Genomic DNA, 15,436 nt, shown 5'->3' on the forward strand with positions numbered 1-15,436 from the left:
ACGTATTATGGCAATTTAAGTAATTCAGCATGACAATTTTAGTTTATGGTTCATGAAAAATTTAAGCAAGTGATCATGCATTTTAAAGTAATTAACGACATATTTCTTTGTGAACCATGTCAAAATTATTTCATGGATCATGGAAAATCTTAGTAATTCATCATAACAAGTTTAGTTTGCTAACTTTCTTTTTTATAACATGTCAAAGTTTACTTTAAACATAGAAAAATAAGTACTTCAAATATATCATGGCAACTTGAGTGTAACCATTATGACAATTTATGTGCAATGGACGTGACAATTTTTAACCAAAAAAATCATCGAAACACATCCATATGAGATCTAGTTTCAAAGATCTCGTCGCGACGGATTTAGTGATGAAAATGACTTTTCAATTGAATTTTTATTTAAAAGATAAATCATTTAAAAAACTGAAAAGATAAAAGATTTCAAATGACATCATCAGTCCCGTTACTTGTGCATGAATGCGGTGACTGACGCAATATATGATTATTGGGTGTGTGAACTGTTGTTGCTCCTACCACACGTGTAGGTGTTATCGCGACCCTTTGTATATCTTTTTTTTTTTTTTTGGAAATGTACATTTTCTTATTTTCTCAGCGGAAGAAGATGGTGTGACGACAGCCGTGACGGGCTGATGAATGTATTTTTTCGGCCACTGCTACAAATCAGCCGGATGATTTTCTAAAATAATCATTCGCATGTTCAACCGTTCGATTAGTGAGCTCCATTGCAACCCGACGGAGCTCCACCACAACATCGATGCTCCGGCATAGCTCCTCTACAACTCCGGCCGAGCTCCATTACACCCCAGGCGGAGCTCCAATGCAGCAACAACGCTCCGGTGAAGCTCCATTGCAACTCCAGCTGAGCTCTATTGCAACCCCGACAAAGCTCCGATGGCTCCAGCAAAGCTCCGTTGCAACTCCGACAAAGCTCCATTGCAGCCCCGTCGGAGCTTCAACGACTCACGCGTTGCTCCACTGCACCCTCCGGCAGCGCTCGATTGCAACGTCGACACACTTCACTGCAGCATCGCGAGGGGAGCATGCCGTGTCACCATCGGACATCGGCATCACCATGAGCGCCTCCACCACTGCACATCGTGCTCCATCGCAGTACTGGATGCCCCGTCAAAGCTCTCGCGCAGCACCCGACGGGCACCGGCAAAGCTTCACTGCAACGCAACGCGACGGTGACTGGGTGCTGCGCTGAATCATTCGGCAACGACGGCGGAAGTTGTGACGCAACCCGACGGCGACGGAGACGCTGTGACACAATACACAATGGCGACGGAGCCGTGGCGGACCGTTGTTGCGATGCTCCTCTCTTCCGCCTCCGACACCATCATCGTCTGCAGCTCCGGTGGCCACTACCACGCAGCCCCGCGGTATTTTGCACCGCTGCCCCACACCATGCGCACCATCGCTCCCTTCGTAGGTACGACTCTGTTGGGGAACGTTGCATGGGAAACAAAAATTTTCCTACGCACACGAAGACCTATCATGGTGATGTTCATCTACGAGAGGGAGATCGGATCCACATACCCTTGTAGATCATTAAGAGGAAGCGTTAATAAACGTTGTTGATGTAGTGGTACGTCTTCACGATCCGTCCCACGATCCGTCTCGTGATCCGTCCCGATTAAGTGCCGAACGGACGACACCTCCGCGTCCCACACACGTACAACTCGATGACGATCTCTGCCTTCTTGATCCAGCAAGAGAGAAGGGGAAGTAGATGAGTTCTTCGGCAGCGTGACGGCGCGCCGATGATGGTGATGATCTATTCCTGCAGGGCTCCGCGCGAGCTCCGCAGAAAACCGATCTTGAGGAAGAACTACGGTCTAGAGGAGAGGGCAACACGTGGCAAAGTTGTGTCTCAAAAGCCCTAAACCTCTAGTATATTTAGGAGGGGGAGGCAGCCTTGGCGCGTCAAGGAATGCCTCCTTGGGTCGGCCAAAGTGGGGAAGGGAGGAGTCCTCCTCCAACCCCACTTGGATTAGGACTCCTTCCTTATTTTCCCACCTCTTTTGGATTTTCCACTTTTTCCTCATGGGCTTTCCTTGGATGACTTTGTCAGCCCATTATACCTTACCGCGCATCCAATAAACCCATGTGGACCCCTTGGGGCGTGGTGGGCCCACCCAATGGGCCCTCGGAACCCATTCGTCACTCCGGGTACACTGTCGGCAATGCCTGAAAACCTTCTAGAATCCAAACACCAACTTCCTATATATCAATCTACGTTTCCGGACCATTCCAGAACTCCTCGTGACATCCACGATATCATCCGGGACTCCGAACAAAACTTCGGTCACAAACACATATAACTCAATTATACCGAAACGTCACCGAACCTTAAGTGTGCAGACCCTACGGGTTCGAAAACTATGCATACATGACCTGAGACACTCTCTGGTCAATAACCAACAGCGGGACCTGGAGGTCCATATTGGTTCCTACATATTCTACGAAGATCTCTATCGGTTGAACCTCTATGTCAAGGATTCATATAATCCTGTATACTATTCCCTTTGTCCTTCGGTATGTTATTTGCCCGAGATTCGATCGTCGGTATCTTTATACCTAGTTCAATCTCGTTACCGGCAAGTCTCTTTACTCGTTCCGTAATACAAGATCTCGTAACTAACTCCTTAGTCACATTGCTTGCAAGGCTTGTTGTGATGTTGTATTACCGAGTGGGCCCCGAGATACCTCTCTGTCACATGGAGTGACAAATCCCAGTCTTGATCCATGCCAGCCCAACAGACACCTTTGGAGATAACTGCAGTGTCCGGGAGTTGCATGATCTCATGGTCATAGGAACAGATACATTGATATGCAGAAAACAGTAGCAATAAACTGAGACGATCATATACTACGTTTATAGTTTGGGTCTTATCCATCACATCATTCTCCCAATGATGTGATCCCGTTATCAAGTGACAACATTTGCCTATGGCCAGAAAACCTTGACCATCTTTGATCAACGAACTAGTCAACTAAAGGCTCACTAGGGATAGTGTGTTGTCTATGTATCCACACATGTATTTGAGTTTCCAATCAATACAATTATAGCATGGATAATAAACGATTATTATGAACAAAGAAGTACAATAATTAATTTATTATTGCATTTAGGGCATGTTTCCAACAGGCTCCTCGTCGAATGGCACCCATCACAGTGTAGCGGTGCCCCTTGTAGCACTAGGAGGTCGTGTGTCGTGGTGGGAGAGGTTACGGACAGAAGGGGGGAACTCAGGAAGAGAAGAGATTAAAGGTTGCAGTGGGAATGGGGAGGGAGGGGATCCAGTGTTGCAATCCAGAGTAAGTGGAAATCAGTCGGTAATTTTTAATTGTTTTTTTATCTATTATTGTTGTGTTGAAAATTATTTGGCCCGATAGCACAGCAATTTTTTCTTTAAGGTTATAGCACGGCAATAATAATAAAAGAAAAGGCAGTAATCACTCGAAAGAAAAGCAGTCGGTCGTCAACACTGAAACCCTGGGCCAACACCGCACCCGCCCCCCCCCCCCCCCCCCCCCCCCCCCCAATCTCCGGCGACGGGACCGTCATGAGCGGCGGCGGCAGCCCGAGCGGGCCGGACTCCCGCGTGGAGACCATCTCCCGCCTCGCCCAGTGGCGCATCGACACCTTCGGCCCCTGCTCCTACCGCCGCTCCGACCCTTTCAAGCTAGGCATCTGGAACTGGTATCACTCCTCCTTCCTACCACCCCCAAACTACCATCGTTCCCCAATCCTCCACGCCCCTAAACCCAGTAAACTCGTGAAATTCGATCGAAACGTGGCTTGATTCGATGTCGTTTTCGCCGAGGCTGGCGGCCGGCTGACGTGATGAATCCCCAAAACAAAACAGGTACCTGTCCGTGGAGAAGAGCAGGTCGGTGTACGTGCGGCTCTTCCCGGAGCCCGGCCGGCTGGCCAAGGAGCAGCCGCCGCTCGCCCGCTTCGTGCTCCGCGTCTCCTGGGTTGGCCCACCGCGCCGCTCCAGCGTCTCCCCAGGTTTGCTTCTTCAAGTGCTCTGCTACACATCTCCAATTGGTAAATGATTAGGCTTTTGGTGCATTTCTAGTAAGTACAACCATGTGGCTATTTGCCAGTAGTTGTCTATGTGGCTGCATGGAAACTTCGAAAGAACACCAATTATTAGGCTACAATAATACTGTGAGTGCACGTTCGGTGCTCAGCTTTTGTGCTCAAATCTGAACGCGTGGTCTCATCATCTTGATGCCAACCGTGAACTGAATTGCCTGTATTTTTTATGACAAGTTTACCCACATACCAGCTAAATTACTACTACCATTTGGAGGCAAAGACGTAGGTACAATAAGGGCCAGTTCTTTTGTAGCCTTTTACAACTTATTGTCAAAATAAGCCAGAAGCTGAACAGAACCCTTTTTGAAAAAGGGCCAGTTCTTTTGAGCTCTGCTGTGGAAATAAGCTGAAAATAAGCTGTTGTGAAAATAAGCTCCAGATAATAAGCTAGCCGGTTCTTTTCAGTGCCTGTTTTCTCAGCTTATGTGTGGTACGATCAGTGAAAAGTCTGCAATGCCCTTCGGTTATATCGTTTGTTCGGATTAAATGATATTGCGCTGTTATTCACTATTTCGTTGCCCATATGAACATATGACATGTTGTGGTGTTTGAAAGTAGAATTTATGCTCATATGGGCAACGAAATAGTGAATAATAGTAATGATATAACCGAAAATTTGATGGTATCAGGCTCAGCAAATTTCACAACTTTTATTGCTTTGTGATAGTTTTCGAGCAGCTTCTCCGAAGCAGCGATGACTTTGTGTGGCAAGTTGATGTGATGTCTCATGGGCGTTTTACGATTGACGTTGAGTTCTTGGACCTGAAGATAGCCACGAACAATGCAAGTATCCTCTGTCCTTGCCCCCTCTTATCAGCCGCAATGCAAATGATTCCTTCTTCTTTCTCTACTACGTAGGATATTTTATAGGCCTGCCATCAAAGTAGCGACCTCTTTCAGGATTTTCCAAAATGTGATCGAGTTAATTAATTGATGCGCTGACAGGGCACTGAATCATCATCGTCGATCTGGCCGAACGAAGGCATGGTGCAGAGCGTGGCCAGCAAGAGCACGCTGGGCTGCCTCTCGCGCATGCTCACGGAGTCCATCCACGCAGACGTGACCATCAACACGACGGACGGTGTGCTGAAGGCGCACAAGTCGGTGCTGGCAGCATGCTCCCCCGTGTTCGAGAGCATGTTCGTCCACGACCTCAAGGAGAAGTCGTCGTCGACGATCGACATCGGGGACATGTGCGTGGAGTCGTGCTCGGCCCTGCTGGGGTTCGTGTACGGGACGATCCGGCAGGAGCAGTTCTGGAAGCACCGTCTGGCGCTGCTGGCGGCGGCCAACAAGTACGGGCTGGGCGAGGTGAAGGCGTGCTGCGAGGAGAGCCTGCTGGAGGACATCAGCTCGGGCAACGTGCTGGAGCGGCTCCACGTCGCGTGGCTGTACCAGCTGGAGCGGCTCAAGAAGGGGTGCCTGGCGTACCTGTTCGTGTTCGGCAAGATCTACGACGTCCGGGACGAGATCGGCGGCTTCTTCCACCACGCCGACCGCGAGCTGACGCTGGAGATGTTCCAGGAGGTGCTCAGCGTGTGGAAGCCCATCTGAATCTCCTGTATGTTTGGTGGCTGGCTGTGCTGCCGTGACTGAAGCTGTCTTGTGTAGCCGGCCCTGTATGTAATGTACACCAATGTAATTATGCGAATGTGAATCGCTGCTGGTGCGGGCTGTGTGTGTGAATAGTGTGCAAACGAGTTTGTGAGGAAGTGGTGTAATTAACAGTACCTGTGCTTCTTTTTTTTTGAGAAATTTACCCGTGCTTCGTTGTCCAGCATGGAGTCCTGAATCCTGGTATATGTGACTCATCTAAATTGGATTAGGCCAACTCCACCGCATGATTCCAAACGGATGTCCCGTTTGACCGGATTTTGTTCGTTTGGGACGGCAAGGGGTTCGCCCATATCCGAGTCTGTCCGTTGGGTCGTGCGTACGCACACCGCGCGGCTGCATCCCAAATGCGGCTGCATCCCAAATCATGTAGTGCTGGACGTGATTAAAAAATTAGAAAAACTTAATTTAAAAATGAATAAACGCAGTTAAAAAACTTAAAACATAATAATATTAACATAAAAGAACGGTCCAGTTTTCGCGGCCAAAAAACAGCCCAGTTTGACATGATTAACTAAACCGTCGATGTCGTGGCTGTCGCCGTCTTCACTGGCCGCCGGTGTCGTCGCCGTCGCTGACGAGGTCGACGTAGGCCGACGGCGTCCAGAGGTGGGCCAGCGGTCCCTGGTACGCGGGGGCGGGCTGGAAGCTGGCAGGTGCGTGCAACACCTCCTCCCGTGGAGAGGCGTCCCGCTTCAGTGACCGCGGCGGCGTGGGGCACCAGTTCACGCCCCCACTGCGTGCGCCATCTCCGGCGCCGTGCACGACCAGCTCCATTGTTGACCCACCAGATCCGGAGGGAACGCGGCCACCGGGGCGTCCTCCATCACCTCCTCCTCCATCTGCTCGGGGATGGCGACGTCGCCGGCCGCAGAGAGGGCCATCACGTCCTCTAGGCCCGGCCATTGGCGTTCATTATGCGTCATCATGGAGTCCTCCATGACACGCTGCATGAGTCGGGCCTCCTCCTCCGTCATGCGAGGAGGCGGAGGTGGTGACGGAGACGGGGAAGGCGACGACGTGGGGCGTGAGGCCGCGCACCCGTGTACGTCCGCGCACCTCCCGTGCCCGCTGCGGCCCCGAGATCGTGCCGGCGAAGTAGGAGGCGCGCCGCACGTCGTGCTCGTCCCTGAGCCACGTGTCCCATAGGGTGGAGTCGGCGGCGTACCTGTCGTCGTAGTACAGGTCGTCGGGGAGGAGGAGGCGGCGGCGCTCGATCTCGTCATGGCGCGCACGGCCGCTCGTCGGCACCGGCGGGATCGGGACCCGGTCGGCGGAGAGGTGCCATGCGTTGGGGAGGTGGACGCCGCTCCACGAGACCGGCGTCCTCGTCTCCCAGTATCGCCGGCATACCTCAGCGCTGAGGTACTGCCGGTCACGCTGGCTGACGAGCCTAGGGGCGATGGTGAAGGGAGCGTTGGCCTGGCGCGGTGGCGATGCGGCCTCCTCCTTCACGGAGCCGAGACGGCGTCCTGACGAGGAGCCAGCCTCGCGGTTGTGCTTCCCCTTGCGGGCGTAGTTCGAGAGCCCCATGGCTGCGAGGTGGCCGACCGGCGAGTTCGAGGAGGCTAGGGTTTGGCTGTCGGGTTTTGAGAAGGCCGCGCGGGATGGCGATGAGAAGTGTGGACGACGACCGGTCCACGGCTTCCCCATTTAAGAAGGACCGCGACCGTTGCATGGGCGGATGACAGGCGGGCCCGGCCGCTCGTGTGCATTGATGTGGGCGGGTGGGAGGTAGGTCGCCGCCTGACACGCGGTCCCGACGCAGACGAGCGCGCGTTCGTTTGATGTCCGCCGCGACCCAAACCTGACGCAAGTTTGCGTTCAAAATAAGTCGCCCCGGACACAAAACGAACAAGATGGGTCCGGACCGTCTCGGCTGGGCCGATCTGTTTGTCCGTTTTATCTCAAAGTGATGGGGACAGACAAAATGGGTCGTATGGTGGAGTTCCTAATGGATGGAGTTGATGTGGCTGGCGTGGTGTGACTCAGAGGGTGCTGGGATACGTTTTAGTCCCATGACTAAAACTAATGAGACTAAAACTTGTTAGCCTCATCCATGCTTGGATCCAAGTACTAAAGAGACTAAAATCAAGTTAATGAGCATTTATTATCCTTCAAAACCTCCAATCCAGAACTTGCATGAGAAGTTAAATGAGGAGAGAGAGGACTAATGCACATTTTAGTAGGGGTACCCTGACTAAAAGATTTTAGCCTCAAGACTAGTTTTAGCCTCTCTTTAGTCAGGAGTGCTTGGAACTTTAGCCTCTTAAAGAAACTAGTTTTAGTCAGACTAGTTTTAGTCTTTTGGATTCAAGCACCCTCTCATCTGCTAGAGAATTGGTCTTGGCAGAGGTTGGTTAATTACGAGGTATTGGCTTTCTCGGTTGACCTGGCAAGTTGAGCGATATATAATCTGGGTTTCGCCGCCCCCATCTAGACTGGACAAGGTGACTTTCTGGCATGTTGACAAAATCCAACCTGCTCCTGTTCGATTCGAAGAAGGAAACTAGTGAAGAAACCAAGTCGCCATGTCTGTTCCAACCACCTGGTCTTCTTGGGAGAGGCACATTTATTTTTTCAACAAGGAGGGGTACGCATAGCCTCTGCATCAAGGATGCACACAGCCACGCACACGCATGGAAGGAACATGCATAAAGAGCACAGCGAAGCGAAAACGGTTTCCCTTCCCATGAAAACTGAGAGTGGGATACCTCAAAAAAAAAAAAGAGAGAGAGAGAGTGGGAGAACGTTTCTGGGAGAGATCGTGGGCGGGAGGTTACCATGTCAAACTGAAACACGCGTTCGTGGGAGGACAGGCAGACGGACAGCCCAGACGTGGCGCGTCACCGCGGAGACGTGTTGAACGGTCGATCAGCACGTACTACCACGGAGACCGAATCCAAATCTAAGCTTACTATACGCTGCGTCGAGCACCACGTTGGCTAATCGCCTCCATTATTTTCTGACTGATCTGTGTTTCAGCCGTTGCTGGCCAAGGTTATAGCTTCGGATTGCCGATGCATTCCCATTATTCAAATTTGTGATCAACCAGTAGGTGCTACCAGTAGGCCGTGAGCACGTACCACGCGGTACACGCAATAAGACCCCACAGAGAGCGATTGACATCCCATAATCCCGAGTTTCCCAACAACACCCCACCGAGCTCTCCTGCCACGCTCCCCCGTGCCCGTTCCCGTTCCCGCAGAGCTGCCACCGCCCGCCATGGCCGCCGCCGGCCTCCGCCCGCTCGCCGTCGCCCTCCTCCTCCTCATCGTGTTCGTCGCCTCCGCCGTCGACGCCAGGGTGGGCGACGAGTGCTCCGCCGGCGCGGGCTGCGGCTCGGGGCTGCACTGCGCCGCCTGCGGCGACGGCGGGGCCGGCGTCTGCGCGCGCGCCGCCCCCGTCGACCCCCTCACGCACGTAAGCCGTCGCTTTTCCTCCTGCTTATGCTCGCAATGGCAGCTCATTTCCTTCATTCGGAGGAGGAGAAGGAGAAGCGCTTCTTGATTTTTAGATAGGTTTGAAGGATGCTGACGCGCTCCTTCTCGCAGGGCACCGGCCTCCCCTTCAACAACTACTCCTGGCTCACCACGCACAACTCCTTCGCCCTCGCCGGCGCCGTCTCCGCCACCGGCGCCGCCATCATCACCCCCACCAACCAGGAGGACTCCGTCACCGCGCAGCTCAAGGTAACCCCAACCACCTGCTCTATTCTCTTCTTGCTCTGCATTTTCAGTTTCTCCGTCCGCCCCAAGACCAGGGAAGGGATCCCCCGCCGGGGCATTTCCATGTCCATGTGCTCGTGCCTGCCACCACCTACCAAATCTAACTGCACCGCCATTTTCTATCTCGTCTTTTTACCTGCTCGGTCAATGGATATTCCAACTCCTAATAAAATCAAATAATTACTGCCACCTAAATGTACTGAAAATGCTATTTATTTATTTATTTGGAAATCCCATACATAGCTATGCCAAAATGCCCTAAGATTGCTTCTGTTCACTGATCAGACTAAAATTGCCCTCTAAAATTAACCAACACAGCACCGAATTCAAGCTTGCAGTTATGTGCTGAGGCTTTAATTATGCATCTTGTTGTGTGAATCGAACCATTTCATTTCTCTACTGCAGAAGTGGTGATGTGCCTTCCTGCTTAAGTTTCCACCTGCCCCATCGATCAGACAAAGTAGGCCCTCTTTAATCCAAAGATCAGAGCACGCACAAGGTCTCACTGTCCTACCTGCCCGACCTTTTCCCTTTTGAAGGAACATATCAGCCAAATCCACAAAAGCTTGCTGCGCAACACACATAAGAACGCCTTCTTTCTACACTTACACATGCCCTACTACTACTCCACTATTTTCTGTCATCTTTCCCCTGCTTTTGTTCGAATTCAGTCCAGGTATGGGCATCTGTTTTTTTTTTTTTGCATAAAGGCTAGGATGTCTGCCCCTTGCACAAAGGCATGTATCATCGTAGAGCCTGGAAAGACGAATGGATGTCTAAGACGAATACGCCTCAACTAATTTCAAGTATACATGTATAAAAAAAGGAACCCCTTTTTTTGTTTCAAATATAGGATGGAAAGTAAGGTATGTGAGTACTAGGTATAAATAGTTCTTTTTTCTTGTTTTTTCGAGAATGACAAGTAGTTTCTTTTTCTTTGCGTATCACCAGGTATAGTGCTGCTCCATCACATTATGGATTATACTATGTTTGAAACTATTAATAATGTACCCTTGTTGGCGGATTTGTTTAAATATGTAAGCACAAATGCCAACTACTAGTATTTAGGTACAACTAATGGCACCACCTCAAACCTGAAGATGTGCCAATACTTGCCTTTGATTGGTCTACTTGCCAGCTCAGAGATTCTTGAAAGTGTAAGCACTGGCTTCGGTACTAAATTTAGTAAATTCATGGGGTGGCTGGCTAGGCTTATTGCGTGATTAGTCACAAATATGCTCAAAGCATAATCATCAGAACTAACTTAGATACACTTCCATTTTTAACAGAGAAGTGTTTTTTCAGAAGTAGTAGAACAAAGATGCCGAAACCCTCAACAACACTGGTGTTTCCCCGTTCAGCCACGGGGATGACTTGTTGCAATTTAGAGTCGGGTCATACGTTTATTTTCTTTTTTGCCTCTTTAGGTGGTTCGTGGGGCTCAATGCATTGGAAAAAAAAAGATTCTTGAAGTCCCTGATTGCGAAACAAGCCTTGCTGTAATCATGTCTAGTTCTGGTATTATGCTGTGAAGGTGTCGATTGCTTTGGTCTTAAGTAAAGGGACGGGCCACATTCACTTAGCTTATCATGCCCATCCCGTCCTTCTTTTTTAATCACTCTTCTGAAAGTAGAACTTTTTCATAAAAAAAAGATATTACAATACAGTGTTCGTGTTGGAGACTTGGAGCATGTTTTCTGAGTAGTTATTTCTAGCCACGCTTTACAAGTAGGCTAACATTGTCTTGGAGTAATGAAACAAGCCAGTGTTCCCAAAGAATCCTGCTTGCCCTATATCTCATATAAACTTCTCAAGCTATTCTTTTACTGAAAGAAAACAATTAGCAGGCTGCTACTCTATTTTCTGTTGGTATGCAGACATTTTAAATTTCCTTCTGAAAAATGCCATTTGTTAAAACTACTACCTCCGATCCATAATAAGTGTCGTAGTTTTGAACTAACCCCAGTATAAAACTGCGACACTTATTTTGGATCGGAGAGAGTAGATTCTACTGGGTTAATTACTGATTCTACAGACAACTGTCTATTTTTCAGTTACATTTTTTTCCTGTACATCACCAAGCTGTATCTTGTGGTGGTTCATTCGTGCTCCAGATTGTGGTTCGTCAGTTGCTAATTGAAAATATTAACCATGGGAATGTCTATCTGATTATGTGCAGAATGGTATCAGGGGCTTGATGCTTGACACTTATGATTTCAATAATGATGTCTGGCTGTGCCACTCATTTGGGGGGAAATGCTACAACTTTACGGCATTTGTAAGATTATCTCATAATCAGTTGAACACTCTCCTCTCTGTCGTCAGAGCATCTTATTGTATATCTAATCTTAAACTGGTTCTGTTCAGCAACCTGCCATCAATGTCTTCAAAGAAATCCAGACGTTCCTTGAAGCAAACCCTTCAGAAGTAATCACAGTTTTCCTGGAAGACTACACCGTTGCAGGTTCCCTGCCAAAAGTATTCAATGCTTCTGGCCTCATGAAGTATTGGTTCCCGGTGGCAAAAATGCCCAAGACCGGTGGCAACTGGCCTTTGCTCAAGGACATGGTCAGCCAGAATGAGCGTCTGCTCGTCTTCACATCAAAGAAAGCAAAAGAAGCAGGCGAGGGGATTGCATTCGAGTGGAACTACGTCGTAGAAAGCCAATGTAGGATTCCAACACAAGAAAGAAAAACATCAGAATGTGAAGTTTTGGTTTACTGTTAACAACATTGTTTGTTGATATGGTTTTGCTTTATGTGTGCAGATGGCAATGAAGGTATGGTGGAGGGCAAGTGCCCGAATCGCGCGGAGTCCCCTGCCATGGATTCCAAGAGCCAGTCGCTTGTTCTGATGAACTTCTTCACGACGGACCCAAATCCAACTGGGGTTTGCGGGAACAATTCAGCACCACTTGTTAGCATGCTGAAGACCTGCCATGATCTGTCGGGCAATCGGTGGCCCAACTACATCGCCGTTGATTACTACATGGTAGGCCAACACGCTGACTGTTTTACTGGTTGATCTAAATGAAGCTTATGTAGTCATCAATCAGGTTGGTTCCTTAATGTTTTGAATCATGCAGAGGAGCAACGGAGGAGGCGCTCCCTTGGTTTCCGATGTGGCTAATGGCCATCTAGTATGTGGCTGTGACAACATTGCTTACTGCAAGGTAAGGACGCATTAGTCTTACAGTGTTCAGTCTTGTTATGTTTTCTCCTCCCACTTGAGCAGAGCTTGCATCCCTTGGGTTTCTATCAACCACTTTTTGGATAAAGTTTGATTTCCTTTTGCAACGACAATTTCTTTTAAGATAATGTTGTGTTTCTTGCAACCAACTACATGCTGATGTTGTGACCTCTGACTGAGCTACAGGCCAACTCGACATTCGGGACCTGCGTGATACCTCCACCCCCACCGCCGTCACCGCCTAGGGCGCCTGCCAAGGGTGCGAGCCCAGGCGGCGATCCCAATGCGGCGGTGGCTCGCCTTCCGGCCTTCCAGTGGAGCTGCCTCCTGGGACTGATGTCCCTGGCTCTGCTCTTCCTCTCGTAAGGGCGCTGCGCTTCAGTTAGGTGTGGCCATTGTGCTGCTTCTGCCATCCTGAGCAGAAATTTCTACTTGAGTTTCATTGGTTGATCGCGAGATTGCTCCAGCTGTAAATCATCCCTTAGCTTACAGAGAGGATCTGGAACTGGACGGTCTGGTTCCACTGATCAATGAGTTGTAAATCAAATGTTTCATCTTTTTGTTATCTAGGGTCTCCTTCCTTGGCCGGGGCTCAGCCTCCTTTTCTAAAAAAAAGGTCTCCTTCCTTGGCCGGGGCTCAGCCTCCTTTTCTAAAAAAAAGGGTCTCCTTCCTTGGAGTTCTGATATATTTCCACATGGCCAGTTCATATATGTTTTTTTTAAGAAATCATATTACTGCATCCTAGCTAAGATAATTGGTTGGAAAACTTAGATAACAGTTTGTTGCTGCTCTAACAACTCAAAAAATGATTATTAGAAAGAAAAAAAGACGCAAGAAAATAAAAGATATTCCAAAAAAATACATTCATCTGGATCTGAGTGAGCGCCGGGGAAAATAGCGAGGAGGACCCAATGATCTGACTGACTGACAGGTGAAATCGCTGGTCCAAATCCAGAACAGCATCCAATCAAGCAGACACTATCATGCACTGAGCAGTGCCAACTATTTACATCACATCACATGGGATTGATTAATTTCGCCTATCTATTCATCCTCACACACATGGGACAACATCCCGGTGCCTTTTAGTAAATCCAAGCAAACTTTTAATAAATCAAAGCAACCCGTTTGCAAATCCAAGCAAACTTTTCGTAAATCCAAACAACCCTTTTGCAAATCCAAGCAAACTTTTTGTAAATTCAAACAACCTTTTTGTGAATCTAAACAACCTTTTCATAGGTGTCCCGGAAGATCATAAAAGATGATATTCTATTGGCGATCAATCACTTCTCCAATCTACGTTCAGTGAACTTAAACTGGATCAACTCAGCGAACATTGCTCTCCTCCCAAAGAAGGAGGGGGCATAATGCATCTTGGATTTTCGTCCCATTAGCCTCATCCACTCCATCGCGAGTATTATTGCTAAGATGATGGCTAACTGTCTGGCTCCTCACATGCATGGCCTTTTCTCCAATGCCCCGAGTACCTTCATGAAAAATAGAAGCATCCATGACAACTTTATGTATGTCAGAAACTTGGCGAGAAAGTACCATCGCAACGCTATCCTGAAAGGATCGACATGGTTGACTAGAGGGGGGGAGGGGGGGTTGAATAGGCAACTACCAATTTTTGGCTTTTCTTAACAAATTAGGTTTAGCTACAAATAGACTGTCTAGATATGCTACTAGATGAACAACCTATATGATGCTAATAACAAAAAAGATACAAGCAAAGGATGCAACACAAGTAAGTCTTACACAAAGTAAAGGTAAGAGATAACACAAGTGCAACCGGTGGAGACGAGGGTGTGTTACCGAAGTTCCTTCCCTTTAAGGGAAAGTATGTTTTCGTTGGAGCGGTGTGGAGGCACAATGCTCCCAAAGAAGCCACTAAGGCCATCGTATTCTCCTCGAGCCCTCACAATGCGATATGCCGTGATTCCACTAGTGGTGTCCTTTGAAGGCGACCACCGAGCCTATATAAACAAGGTTGGGGCAATCTCCACAACTTAATTGGAGGCTCCCAACGACACCACGAAGCTTTACCACAATGGATTGTGGCTCCGAGGTGACATCTTTCGTCTAGGGTGCTCAAACACCCAAGAGTAACAAGATCCGCAAGGGATTAGTGGGGGATCAAATTTCACTTGATGGAAGTCTAGATCGAGGACTTCTTCTCCAAACCCTAGAGCACCAACACGATTTGATGTCTAGGGAGGAAGATCGGGCGAAAATGAGCTTAGGAGCAACAATGGGGCGTTGGGAGAAAAGAGGTGAGTCAACTTGGGAAAGAAGACTCACTTATATAGTGGGAAGAAGAATCCAACTGTTAAGTCACCCTGCTCGTGCATAAGCGGTAGTACCGCTAAGGTGAGCGATACTTACGCTTGCACGGAAGTTCTTCCCACACAGTGCAACTGTCGAGGATAGGGAGGCGGTAGTGCCGCCAGAGCGATACTACCGCTCCCATCAGCGGTACTTCCGCTTAGTGCTGCAACAACGGGAGACCTGAAGATAGTGGAGTGGGGTAGCACGGTAGTACCGCACGGTAGTACCGCATGGTACTACCACCCTCTACAGCCGCTCCACTTCCACCCACAACAACTAGCTATCCAGAGAGCAAAAAATAAGCGACAGTCCAGTGGTAGTTCACCACGATAGTACCGCCGGAGCGGTACTACCGCTCTGCTCGAGCAGTACTTTCACTTAGTCCATGAGCAAAGGAAGAAGGTCGGGCCGTAGAACCACGGGAGTGGTACTAACG

At 49.1% G+C, this 15,436-nt stretch overlaps 2 protein-coding genes across 2 annotated transcripts; both read left to right on the forward strand.

Moving 5' to 3' along the window:
• Positions 1-3,559: 3,559 nt before the first annotated feature.
• Positions 3,560-5,917, forward strand: LOC123407559 (BTB/POZ domain-containing protein At1g21780). The gene is made up of 4 exons (XM_045100722.1): positions 3,560-3,735; positions 3,902-4,047; positions 4,808-4,923; positions 5,086-5,917. The coding sequence occupies exons 1-4, from the start codon at positions 3,599-3,601 to the stop codon at positions 5,692-5,694; spliced, it is 1,008 nt and encodes a 335-aa protein (XP_044956657.1). The 5' UTR covers positions 3,560-3,598; the 3' UTR covers positions 5,695-5,917.
• A 2,875-nt stretch (positions 5,918-8,792) lies between these two features.
• LOC123407558 (PI-PLC X domain-containing protein At5g67130-like) lies at positions 8,793-13,252 on the forward strand. The gene is made up of 7 exons (XM_045100721.1): positions 8,793-9,177; positions 9,309-9,446; positions 11,662-11,760; positions 11,850-12,150; positions 12,250-12,473; positions 12,568-12,654; positions 12,858-13,252. The coding sequence occupies exons 1-7, from the start codon at positions 8,980-8,982 to the stop codon at positions 13,035-13,037; spliced, it is 1,227 nt and encodes a 408-aa protein (XP_044956656.1). The 5' UTR covers positions 8,793-8,979; the 3' UTR covers positions 13,038-13,252.
• The last annotated feature ends 2,184 nt before the right edge of the window (positions 13,253-15,436 follow it).

This window comes from Hordeum vulgare, chromosome 7H, assembly GCF_904849725.1.
Source record: "Hordeum vulgare subsp. vulgare chromosome 7H, MorexV3_pseudomolecules_assembly, whole genome shotgun sequence".
NCBI classification, from domain to species: domain Eukaryota; kingdom Viridiplantae; phylum Streptophyta; class Magnoliopsida; order Poales; family Poaceae; genus Hordeum; species Hordeum vulgare.